This window comes from Dermacentor albipictus, chromosome 1, assembly GCF_038994185.2.
Source record: "Dermacentor albipictus isolate Rhodes 1998 colony chromosome 1, USDA_Dalb.pri_finalv2, whole genome shotgun sequence".
In the NCBI taxonomy this organism is placed as follows: domain Eukaryota; kingdom Metazoa; phylum Arthropoda; class Arachnida; order Ixodida; family Ixodidae; genus Dermacentor; species Dermacentor albipictus.
In genome coordinates this window covers 237,470,444-237,483,360 of record NC_091821.1, presented here as the reverse complement: position 1 = coordinate 237,483,360, position 12,917 = coordinate 237,470,444, and the positions used below count along the sequence as shown (strand labels likewise).

Genomic DNA, 12,917 nt, shown 5'->3' with positions numbered 1-12,917 from the left:
GAGATGGATAATCCCTGGACATGTGTAAATAGCGGGAACAGCCAATGCTACACAGTTTGCGACTGATAATTCAGACTCGATGGGGACCGCCAAAAAGTCTGAGTAATAGAAAGTCGGAAATACTGAATTTGCCAGAACACAAGTTGCTCTATTTCACAAGTGGCCAAGAAAGGTGTGCCGTATTCTCCGATTGTCACTTCCGGTGATACTTTCAATTTCATGTGACTTGAGCAACACGCATCACTGTCTACAAGAGATGGCATTCTTGGCACACTGTCAAGCACGCTATCTTATCAGAGCCAGAAACGCTGACGCCTGTCGACTCATTTGGTGCTAGGGACACATTCTCCAATCATAACTTTCGGCGATACTATCACTTTCACGTGACGCATACAATGTGGCATGGCATGGATGAGTCATACAACATGGCATATATGATTCTGGTAGTTTTGCTGAACCAGCCAGTCGGCACTCCAGCATTCACAGCACATCATGCAATGACCGAAAATGTGGCAGGTGTAGCTTGGCACATTTTGGCTCTTTGCAGAGCCGTTTCATTGCTTATTCTACACATGCTTAAAGGTTTTTCCTATTTCACTGTGTCTAAATAGTCTTTAGTGCCTGCTGTCGTGTTTTACAAGTGTGTTCCTTTTGTCTGGCAGGGGCTCTCGTCGGCAGAAGAAGCTTTGGCATGATGAAGGTGTTTGGGGCCATGACATGTACCGCGAGGAGGAGCAGGGTCCTAAAACAAGTGACGAGCTTGTGAGCATCTATGGCTATGATATTCGTACAGAAACGATGCCTCCTAGAGCTCGGAGACGGCGACGTTATGGCCGTGGCCCCAACAAGTACCAGCGTAACTGGGAAGATGAAGAGGCTTACACCCCCCGGTCAGGGTCAGGACGTGGTGGAGGATTACGTGGTGGTCGCAGGACCAGAGGTGGGGGCCACATTGGGAACCCTCCATTCCGTGATGAGGACTTCCCCGATCTGAACTCCAAGCCTTCAAATCCAGAGGATTCTGCTACTGTGGAACTGGACCGGACAGAAGTAAGGTCACCAGCCAGACCTACAGGGTTCGGAGGTTCCAGCTCGCCAGGAAGCAGCAGTTCTCAACAGGAAGAATGGGACCACACAGTCAAGGGCTCCGGAATGGCCCACCGGGGTTGGGGCAAGCGTCCTTCTCAACCTCCCAGGAGAGTACCAGATGCGCTGCCAAGGGAGCAGGACAGTGAAGTCAAGGAAAACGCATCATCAGGGCATCGTACCAACAGGCCTGCTCCACGATCACCAGTGAAGTCGAATGAAGTGCCCCGCATTCCACCTTCCGCTGGCAAAAGCCGAGCTATACGGCACCTGCTGACTGAGCATGAACGAAGCAAAAAGGACTTTGAGACACTCAAGAAATTTGCAGCGACAGTGGAGCTTCAGGACGGTGAGATTAATTACTCATTTTCAGTTGGGTGTCGCTTGTGGCATGTCACTCGCTGTCATGAGTTTCTTAAAAGTGCTATATTTATTCTAATGCACAAGCAGTTACAAAATGTGCATAATGTTTACAACAAAATAGAGTAAAGCACACACCCATTGTAAGCTACACTTCATTTTTATGGCAAAAAGCACAATGATAATAAAGACCAGTTGATTCACATATTCAGAAAAAAAAAAGCACTACAGGGTGTCTACCAACTGGGAAAACTGGGAATTCTCAAGGATTTTGAGTAGTCTGGAAAAACTCAGGGAATTTGTGCCTCTATCAGGGAAAATTACCTGTAATTTTATTGAAAGGGTCTAAAGTCGTGGTAATGCTGGCTCGAGTAACAGACAGGAATCGTAATGAATCGTCCTTGATGCCCTGTTGTCGGCTGGAGGAGTTGCCAGTGTACAGTTAACGACCGACTTTCCGGATGCCCCATAATTTGCACAGCTTCGCAGCACCACTACGCACCCCATAGAGTCAATGTATCAGAACGTCTGAAATTTCGGACGCAAGAACCCGTCGCCGTCCGATTATCCTGGCGCTTTTTGCCTTGACCGCAGGTCCAAAACGGCATTAATCAAAGCCACCACCGCTCCCGATTTGATTACCTCGCCGCCTCGAACCAGCGCTCTCGCACGCAGATCTGCTGGCGCCCGTAGCAACGCTAGACCTAGCTGCTTTGACGTTCGCTATTAAGCTTCTTGCCGTTGGGTGCCGTGTTTTCCATTGAATGGATTCTCTGCTGTCAGCAATGCCACCAACTTCGCGTTTATGGTCCTCATGATTGGCTTAGAAGCTTGGAAAGCACGGTGCGTTACATAATGCCGGTTCCCAAGAGTCAGCTTCACCTCTGTACAGAAGTGTTGGTGAAGCATACGCAAAAGTATTGCAGTGAAGCATAACAAGTGTGGGAAGGGTCTATTGCCACGGGACACAGTATGTATTCCTTAATTATACACGCGTGCACCCGGTATCTCCTGTCACAGTACGAGCACTGATATGCCTAATACGTGTACCGACAGGCCTTCAGAGCGTTTTTGAATGTGCCTGGGCCGGTTTGAGCCCTTAAGGGCAGATAATGACATGCATTTAGTTTTTCCAACTGGCTGATTTTTTGGACGTTTTCGTGGTCCCTAGGGAGTTTGAAAATCGGACGTGGACTGTGCAACTGACCAAGATGGTTCAAATGGTCCATGGGGCGAACGAGTGGTGGAAGGAGGACAAGAACAAAAAGAACCTACGCATTGAGGAATGAAAGGGGAAGGAAGCGTGCAGCCGCTGTTTTGAAGGAGCTTGAGCTCAAAAGACAGTGTTCGCTGATGCCGAGATGCAGGTTTCCCTCATCCAAACTAAGACAAACTCTTTAAAGCAATGAAACAACACTGAGGTGTCGTGCGCGGGCTGAGAGTATGTCAGGACAGTTGAGGTTGACTTACGAGCTGTTGAGAGAGAATCTCAATTGTGACAAAGTTCGGGTGTCATTCTCCCTGAGCTTGCTATCACTTGATAAAAATAGCTCGTATTCGAAAATATTTGCTTATGTATGCATTTCCTTTTTATTTGTATTTGAGAATGTTGAACTCCATTTCTGAATTTTTTCGAAGCCATTTTATTTGCTGTGCATTTTACTAACCTCTCCCTTCTATTCTCTTTTTGAATAAGATAAACACTACTCCTTAGTGTTCAAACCGGTATAAGTCATATTTTATATTGTTTTTCATATGCTTGCGAGAGAGTCACAGCATCACATGGTTTCAGAGTCACAACCATGGTCACATGGTTTCAACCCGTGTTGACATAAAACATAGTTCTGCATAACTTAGGGAATTTTGCAAAGGCACTCAGGGAATTAGGAAATGTCAACTTGGTAGACACCCTGTGCTAAATTTACTCGTGTAAGCCCCGCCCTCATTTAAGGCTTGCTTTGCAGTGCGACAATGTGGAGAGAAAAAAGTTTTACTAAGCATGACGTGTGTACCCGCATGCTGGTTAATTTCCTCTAGCTGCTACTAGATGGCACTAGTTCTGTTGACAATGGCATTATTGTAATCATCACTGTATCGTGCCAGATCATGTAGCATCACAGAACACCTGCAGGGGGCATAGATGCAGTGCGCTTTCTCTTCAACAGTCGGCTTACTTCAGCAGTATGGGCTGTATTGCGGCTCATTTAGTTGCATTGTGCTTTTAGGTGCATGAAAAGGCCATTGCTGCAAAAAATGTGTGCATGGGTATTAAATGGGAGGCATGCAGTTTTGTTTGCGGCTGTTGTTGGGAGCTTCAAGATGACGCAATCTCCAGCAGTATGGATGGCATGGAGGATGACCAGTGGTGGGAGGGTGCTGATGAAGCGAGCTAATCAAATGAGGGCCATGGAAGCCACGAAAACAATTGATAAAATTGTTCATAGTCGGTTGCCATTGGTTCTGTGCATTTCAAGGCTTCAGTGAATAGCCGTAAGCTTGCCTTGGAAAAGCCCGCACCCGGTAAAAAATTCAAAAGGATAAACAAAGTGCAGAAGCGGCGAGTGGCGCGCCACCTGTCAGGGCAGCGCTGTACATTGCGAGGAGGGGGTCTTCTGTGTTTGCTGCAAGATGACTCTGCATGTGCGCGAAGTTCAGAAGAAATGTAGCGGAAACATAGTACTTCGCTACTCCTTTAACTGTGACTTCTGTAATTTACATGCTCATAATTACCGATATACACCACAGTATAACTTTCTGCGGCACGTTTCTAAGGCAACACCGCATTCACTAGAGGCGCTTTTGTCTCGCTTTGAACCATCAATCTCATGGCTGAGTGGTAGTGTCGCCATCTCACACTCCGGAGACCCTGGTTCGATTCCCACCCAGCCCATCTTGCAAGCTGTTTTTATTTATGAATTGCCTTCCGAGATTTCTCGCTCACAGCCAACGCCGCTGATACCAGCTTTTCTGCAACACGAGCTCCTTAACGCTGTCGCGTTAAAAAAGGCCTATCCACTGAATTTCTCAAATCTGCTTGACTTAGTTTTTCTTTCTTGCCTGAGGACAGTGCCACATTTAGTATAGTATATTCACTAACCAGTCAGTTTTATTTAAACATGAAGGTGAAGCTTATTTAAACATGAAGGTGAAACATGAAGGTGAAGATGAAACATGAAGGTGAAGCTCACACAGTTACTGATTTCTTCTATTACCGTATAGACTCGTGCAAGGGCCGCACTTTCTTTTTTTTTTCCACAATTCTGATGAGGTGTAGCCCTTACATGGGAGCAAACCTTTTGGTCAAAATGGTGCCGCCTCAGTGACTTGTGCGCATCCCGGATCCCTGGACGTATCATTCATTGCATCAGAGGTCAACGCGCAGCTCTCGCCATCTAGTAGCGGCATGCTGAATTACGCATTGTGCAAAAATTGGCCGATACGCGCGTGGCATTGGGGCACCGATTGTGATTGGTTCCCTGCTGGAAATTTCCCCCCCCCCCCCATATTTTGGGCTGCCATGTAGGGGGTGCGGCCCTTACATGAGTCTATATGTTAGCTGAGGCTTAGTTCTGCTAAAGAGGTTGCAATAATTTTTTTACTGTGTTAAAGGGCTCCTCACCAGGTCTGGCCATTTTGAGCACAAACTCGGAGCATAAGAATGTGCGCTGACAATCGGGTCTGCTAAGTATTACATCGCTACGCACCGTAAATAGAGCTGAAATTTCAAACCGAACGCCATTTGCCCTTCTTCTCACGGGCGCCACGCTCCCTGCTGGAGAAGCGACATTTATGCACAAGTGCGCCTGTGTACATGTCTGCGCTATGACGTTGCTCAAAGTGACATGTGATTACGATCAAGGCAACATTGGTGTAACCTGTTGCTTCAATAGACAAATTAAAGTTTAGAGAAATGATAAAACACAAACAGAATGTCTGCGTGTTTGCATTACTTCATACTGTAGCAAGAGAGAGATACTTCCGTTTTTTCTGCTTGTTCGCACATCGTTCAGTCATGCATGCAGACAGTGAAACCATGTAATTTTCTACCGTGTTCCAGCATGCGATCATGCTCTGCGATCAGCTTGTGTCCGACTCAGTGTTCATGTAGCACTGACTTGTACCGCTAGTCATGTGTTCTCGCGCGCAGGGAACAAAATCGTGTGCTGTGTGAAATGAGGGAAGTGCAACAGCTCGCACACGTATGCAAAAACGTGAGGAGAAAAAGAAATGGTGGGGCCCATGACGTACGCATCACGTAATCCTCGAGCTCCGGTATGGGAGAACGCAGGGAAGCAATTTCGCTTGCCGAAGCTAGATGGGGCTAGTGGAGAGAGTGTTACATTGGTGGTGACGCTCACCTCCTGAAATCATGGGTTTCTATCTCGGCTATTAATGAACCAATTTGAAAAATTCTTGCTGTAGAACACTCCCTGAAGTGCACATAAACTTCCAGCGTATAACTGAAATTTTCTATGTGGCCTGGTGAGGGGCCCTTTAAGTGCTTCATGCTGATAGTTAAGTACATTGTTACCCTGTGAGGTTTTATGAAGCAGAATGAAATTATTTTCTGACAGTGCATTTATCACTTGCTCATATTAGCTATGTTCTAAGTTGTGGAATGTCTTCACTTACCATATCTCACTTCAGAAATGGCTTTTGCTTTATGTGCATAGTTTACATTGTTTTTGAGGAAGAAACTTAATAGTTAATTAGCTTCCTGTCCTTGACTTCTTTTTCACAAGCTTTATCAATGCAGGAACTCTGCATGAATAACAACGCTTGTATTCATGCTGTTTAAGGTGATGCAGCAGATTTGAAGAGGAGCACAGCAGCTACAGTGCCTCCAAGAGGAGGACCGGTTGGAAGCACAGAATCTGCAGCCAAACCAAGGCGTTACTCTTCATTGCGTCAACGGCCCCTTGTAGAGGTATGGTTGAAGCATTACATAAAGGATTGTAGAGCATTTAATATTATTGCTTGCTTCAGTACTTTAGATTACAGATAAAGGTATTCCGTCAGAATAAACTCGCACAAGTGAGCAGGCAAAGGCAACTTGCCTTTGTATATGGGTCTCGATGCTTGTTCTGATCAAAATCTCTAATTTACGGTGTACATTATGAAAAGTGTATGTGCTTTTATCTTGTACATTGAAAGGGACATATGTAGCAGTGCAGCTTTGACAGTCGCAATGGCTGAGTGGCTACCTAAGCACGAAGTCACAGGTTTGATTCCCTGCCATGACTGCCTCATTTTTATGTGAGCGAAATGCTAGAATGCTCGCAAGATTTAAGTGAACCCAGGTGGTTAAAATTCAACCACAGCCTATGTGGTTTTGGGACATTGAACCCCACAATTTAACTTTGTAAAAATTGAGCTGCCTTTTCCCGTAACAATTGGTTTCATATTTAATACAAAAGCCTTAGTAATTTCTTTAATTGCATAACTTACATGCATGTTTAGCTATTTTTTGTTACTCCTCTTCCATCTTCCTTCAAACACAGGCCTTCTTGCATTGGTTGTAAAGTTCAGGCCTATTTCTGAGGGCTGCACCTTTGGTGAATGCATTTGTGGGGAACCATACTCCTTCAATGCAGAGAGGGAGCGAAACTTCTATTACCGAGGCCTCTCATCAAAGCCCAGTCATATATTTTCCATAAAACTAGCCATGGTTTGAAGGGTGAATTTTTGAAAAATTTTTGCACAGCACAGTCTGCCCTCCATTGTTAATAAAGTGGTTCTGGTGCAGTGAAAGTGATTTCACACATGTTAGTTTGGAAGCATATTTCTCAGCACTATAAGAAGCCATAAATTTTAATAGAAACTGGGGTGGCTTAGATTAACATGTGGATCATTTGAGCCAATATGTACTAATATGTTCTGAAAGGGTCTTAAGGGCTGAAGACTAAGTTATCATTCTCGTGAATCACTGGTTGGACTGTGATTTCTTTACAATCAGGAAATCTTTTGCAAATATTTGTTTTTTTGTCTGTGTGTAATCCTGTAATCCTCATCCTGTGAAATCAACATTTTGAGAAAATATTTTATCTGACCAGGCTGCCCCCTATGCTGAAACGGCCGTGGTTGCTCCCCAGCTGCCTAGTACACAGGCCCCACTACCAGCGCCGAATCAGCCACAGCCAGCTATTTTGACTGCAGCACATTTCCAGGGGCCATATGCACCATATCCTGATGGCTACAGTAGGTTTCTCTTAGACTTTAGCCATTTGTCTTTTGTCTTAATAGCAATGCACGTGGCACATGTTCTGCATTCAAAAACATGCCACATGCACAAGCGGTGTCATTATGCCCGCAACATACACACACATATGCAGACAATGTTGGCATGATCCACCAGGCAAAGTTGAAGCATGTCACGCTGCTATGGCTACAACTGGTTGCCACTAGCCACGAAAAAAAAAACCACTATGTCATCGTGATATAAATTACTTTTATGCACAGGCCTCTTGCTTTCTTTATTCTTCAGGTCATAGTTGCATGTGCTCTTTGATTACTTGCCTCTGCTCTGGCCCTAAAACCAGGATAGCCTGACTATATTGTGCCTTTGAGTTAGAGGTTCAAATAATCAACATGCAGCATAGGAAGCCAATTGGCAAGCTGGCACCAATAGGTGCACATTGCACATGTTGTTCTTGCATGATAAAATTGTTGCTGATGCCAATATGTGTGGACCAACACCCAAATTGTTAATTGCTTATGTTTGCAGTTTACCTACTCGTAAAAATCCACCGTTTTAATGCCAATCTTCACTTGAAACCATAATGCAAGGTGGCTTATACCGTATTTACTCGCATAATGATCGCACTCGCGTAATGATCGCACCCCTGAATTTTGTCGTCAAAGTGTGATTTTTTTTATTTCCCGTGTAATGATCGCACCCCGAACTTGCCACAGCGATATGTTGTGTGCCAAGTCTAGCTAATAATGATCGCGCTTACCATCTGTCGAATGCTACGTGAATGATTCGTCTGCACGCACCAAACATCCTTAAGTAGATGCCTCATTTCATTACTTTCATCACTTTCCGCATTTCCATGACAAAAAGAGGTACAACCAAACTTGCCTTTATTATGGGTAGGCTTTATAATGGTTGTGGTCAATAAAAACAAAAAAGGCGCCTTTCGATTCTTTTCATCTGCACTCGTGAGCACGCACCAAATTGCGCGCGGCAATGATAGTAGCCACGTTTACACTGATACGTTAAAAGTGTACCCTAGTCATACGCCGACGCTTGTAACACAGCTAAGATATTCGCCCACCCTTAGCGGAAACGTGCCGTGTTAGGATAGTAGTGAAAACAGATGCTGCAGTTTCCGCAGCACGCCGGCCATGGGTTTCTGTCACTGGCAGCTAAGTGCGCCCATCTGTTTCTGTCCCCTCAAAGTGGACATGGCTACGTTATTGCCACAAACTTGCCGATATTAATGATATTATTCATTACTGACACGGAAGAAACTGTTTCAATGCACGTAATGTACTCACGAGAAAAAAAATAAAGATCGCGCTCGGCCCGTTCGGCTTGCTCCGCCGGCCGCCATTTTTGTTTTATGTCCCGCACCCGCATCCCGCAGTAAATGCGGGACGAAACAAAAAAAAAATTTTTTTTCGCGGGAAATTTAACTCGCGTAATGATCGCACCCCTGAATTTGCGTCAATTTTTTCTGACAAAAAAGTGCAATCATTATGCGAGTAATTACGGTAATCATGATAATCTCCTACTGAGTTGTTCAGCTGGTTACCCGATTACAAATGCTTTCTGTCATTGCAGCACCTTTGAGGATGCTGCATCACTTTAATAGTCCTGCAACTGGCCTCATCAGAAGTTGCTATATGCTGTTACTTACATGGCACCATGCGGGGCTCTTTTTACAATTATTGTACAGGGATTGAGTGATAAGGGAGTTAAAGGCATATAAAATGTTGCGAGACTGCTATGAGGTGGCAAGAAGTCTCCTCCACACAAAAATGTTGCAACATAGAAGTGCCTCTGGCAGAAACCCAAGTGGAGGAATTACATCAGTGACGTGTAGTGGCAACATCTGGTCTGGTGGTGGAGAATTCTACTACTGTACTAAGCCCATACTAAGGCATACGAGGGTGGTTGGTACAACAGAGGGTTGCACCAAATGATCTCGGTGTCTGCTGTTACAAAAGCTTGACAAAGATGGGAAAAGCACAACAAGCATTAATTCAGTGGATATAGTGGCACAGGCTTGAGCAATGTTTGAACGGTGAAAACCAGGGGAAGACCATGACAGTGTGGCAGCAGGGGCATTGTTAATAATTCGGTTTATGCAGTGCACATTCGTAAAGTTTTCAGTGTAAGTGATATGCGAGGGTTCTTTTGTGCTAGGCAGCTTTCCTAAGGGATGTTGCAGGGCTCTTTATGCAGCTTTTGACATACATAGTCTTTTTTTTATGTGTGCTCGTGTGGTAAGGTTATTGCGTAACTTTGGGCGACATGCTTTCCAAGCCTGGATAGTTGTACACTAACCATAAACTTCTGCTCAATTTCTGCAGTGCTTCCACCTGGACAAGCACCTGCTGTGATGCCCACTCCAAGTCAGCCGCCACCGCCTCCTGTTATGGCACCACCTGCCCCATTGACGAGCTCTTTCTTACCCCCGCCAGCGGGAATTGTCAGCTTTCCTCCTCAGTACCCACCACCCTACACCTTTCCAACACAGTATGCTGCACCGGCCCCGGCTGCTGCACCTCCGACGGTGAGCCAGCACTCCCTTTCTTCACCTGATACCTACCACCAGTTTGCTGTGAAGTATCATGCAAGTGGAAACACTGAGAACAGTAGAATCATGCCACTGTGTATATTTGGTTGAGGAATACAAAAAAGGCAATTTTTACGCAATTTTTAAAAGGCCCTTTTTGAGGCCACCAAAGCAATGCCTCGGCGGTGCTTACATAGCGCTTTCCACCTGTGACACCTTCTTGCAGTTGTTACAGCAGTGCGGCTTGTTGCATGCGATCAGAGCGCCCAAGAAGCAGTTAAACGAGGGAACACAATCAGTAGCCTTGTGGAGGAATGTGGCGGGGAGGGGCACTGGCCTCCTCGCCTATATAGTTTTCTCACATCAGCTCTGCCATCGTCCTATTTTGATTTTTTCATGCAACCTGGTTATAACAATGTCATTTTCGTGGCACTTGATTATTGTTATAAGTGGGTTCAATTGTAGGGCTTTTTGGAAGACTTCATGTTGACGTTGACTTGAATGCCAGCAGCAAAAGTTGGAAAACACACGATTGCTTAGTGGCTATGGTGTTCGGCTGCTAAGCATAAGGTTGTGGGATTGAATCCCGGCCACACAGCTGCATTTCGATGGGAGTGAAATGTGAAATACCCGTGTGCATAGATTTAGGTGCATATTAAAGAACCCCAGGTGGTTAAAATTCCCGTAGTCTCCCACTACAGTGTGCATCATAATAAGATTGTGGTTTCGGCACGTAAAGCCCCATAATTTCAAAAGTTTCAAAACAAAAAATGGTGTTCATGTTTGTGTACTATATTTAGTGGATCTTGCACCTAGTAAATGGGCAGGAATGGTGAGGCAGTCACTTGCGAAAGTACACATAGCCTGTAACTGGAGGTGTGCCAGAATTCTTAATTTAGAATATGAATCGAATTGTTTTTGGCATTCAATTCATATTTAGTTCTCGAGAATTCACTATTCCAAATTGTCAAATGTTGTTTCTACTAAAATATGAGAGAAACGGCACACAAGTCTACAGGGTAAAAGATTATTGCAAGTGGTGCCTGCTCCAATTGATTCTGCCGCTGGAGAGCAATGGCTGTTGCGTAGGGGCACCACTACATGAGCAAACGCTTGGAGCAGGTAACTTCTGTTCAATGATTTCCAGTCATTCAATAAGGATACTTAGCCTTTAGACAGACTACAGATTTTTTGTCTCGATTTAGGCAGGGCAATTTGTATTTTCGCCAGTCTCACTAGTAGAGAGAAAGAGAGAGAAGGGGTGGCTCTTTATTAGAAAAACAGGTTCTTGCCGGTGCACGTATAACTGGTGGCATGCTACGCTGTATAAGGATGGGGAATTGGATTAAAAGATTCCAGAGGAGAGTGGGGAAAAAAAAGAAAAAGAAAAAAATATGAAATGCGCAAGTAGGTGTGATACTAATATTTAAAGGTGAGATAATGGTAACCTTAGGCTTTTCTGTGTGAAATGTTCAGAATCTTTAAAGCTCTCCAATTAAACCAATTTCCAACAGGTATTCGAACAGTAAATCCAAAACTCACCGCTGATTGGTAGGGCCGGGCATTGGACCTAAGATGCTGGGTAGCGTTAACGGATCATGGCAAATCATTTCGATTTGTCGCTCAAAGAATTTTCTCTCGATGTGGTACTCGGGGCACTCAAGTAGTACTGTCAACTCTTGTTACGACGGACTCCGATAATCTTACAAAACATGTCCGTATTATTAAATGTCTGTAATATGCGAAACGCCTCACTTCCAAAACTTTGGTCGCGATGTCTAACAAGGATATTGCAAAAAGTGAGCGACAAACATAAAAAAAAGAGTAGTTTTTCTTGATGACCACGGATAGTCGCTGTCTAGATGTGTGAGGAAGCGTGGCAGCAGCAGTGAGCAAATTGACCTTTGCGCTGTCTGTCGCTTCAACGTGAACTAAACGTTGAAAGCAAAGCGCATACGGAGCTACCAGCACCGGGCGTACTTTGTGCACATGGCAGATCGCTTTCAAGATACGGCACCCACGCTGCTGTGCCGTAAGCAGCAGCCACCGGTCTAGAAGGTGCGCTTCTGCCCTGCCTTCCTCTCTCGCATGTACGATATTAAGCGCCGATCATCGGCTGACCCTCGTAAGTCAGTTGTCAGCCTGTGTCGACACGGCAAAAGTATGTTTTATACGCGCTATTTTGAAAAATATTGCTGCTAATTTCACCTGCTGTAGCCGATAGCCCCTTGTAGCGCGGTCCGTTAGAGACGAACTTTGGTGCATTAATCAAATAGGTAGAGCAAACTAAGGTTGCAATATGGTTCCTTATATCCAAAAGTATGTTGTACGCGGGTCCGTTTTAACTAGCGTAGACCATGTGCTCGCTCCACTGTTTCTAAGCTGCCACAGTTATCACAGTCTGGATTAGGGGTATGCCCTATGCCGTACAGATAATTTTTCGTGTATACCATGTTCAGTTAAGACGATGGTACAATGTCTTTAAGTGCCAAAGTGGTCGTGGAATTCTTGGTCTTACTTCTGGATCAATAAAATGCAGAAAGCATGGCACGCGAAATGCGAAGTTGTGGGATCCTTCCCCACCTGCGGCAAGTTGTTCTTTAATCCACTGTCATTTCCATTTATTTATTGTTTCTTTATTTTCATTTATTAAGCACAAGTAATTTCTCTTATGTTGTCCTCGGTGTCAGTGTTTGTTGGCCTCTTATGATATGACTAATAAGAATC

General features: G+C 44.8%; 1 protein-coding gene across 15 annotated transcripts in view; it reads left to right on the top strand.

Annotated features, from left to right (window-relative positions):
• The window catches only part of LOC135901231 (protein CASC3-like), a 139,403-nt gene that overhangs the window by 60,634 nt on the left and 65,852 nt on the right, over positions 1 to 12,917 (top strand). For all 15 annotated transcript variants that reach the window (XR_010564057.2, XR_011511106.1, XR_010564056.2 and 12 more), the window contains exons 5-8: positions 663 to 1,435; positions 6,246 to 6,373; positions 7,500 to 7,644; positions 9,985 to 10,187. Coding sequence is in view for 9 of the 15 variants with exons in the window: in XM_065430933.2 (XP_065287005.1) it covers positions 663 to 1,435; positions 6,246 to 6,373; positions 7,500 to 7,644; positions 9,985 to 10,187 (1,249 nt within the window). In the remaining 6 variants the exon portion in view is untranslated. The remainder of the gene's footprint in view (positions 1 to 662; positions 1,436 to 6,245; positions 6,374 to 7,499; positions 7,645 to 9,984; positions 10,188 to 12,917) is intronic.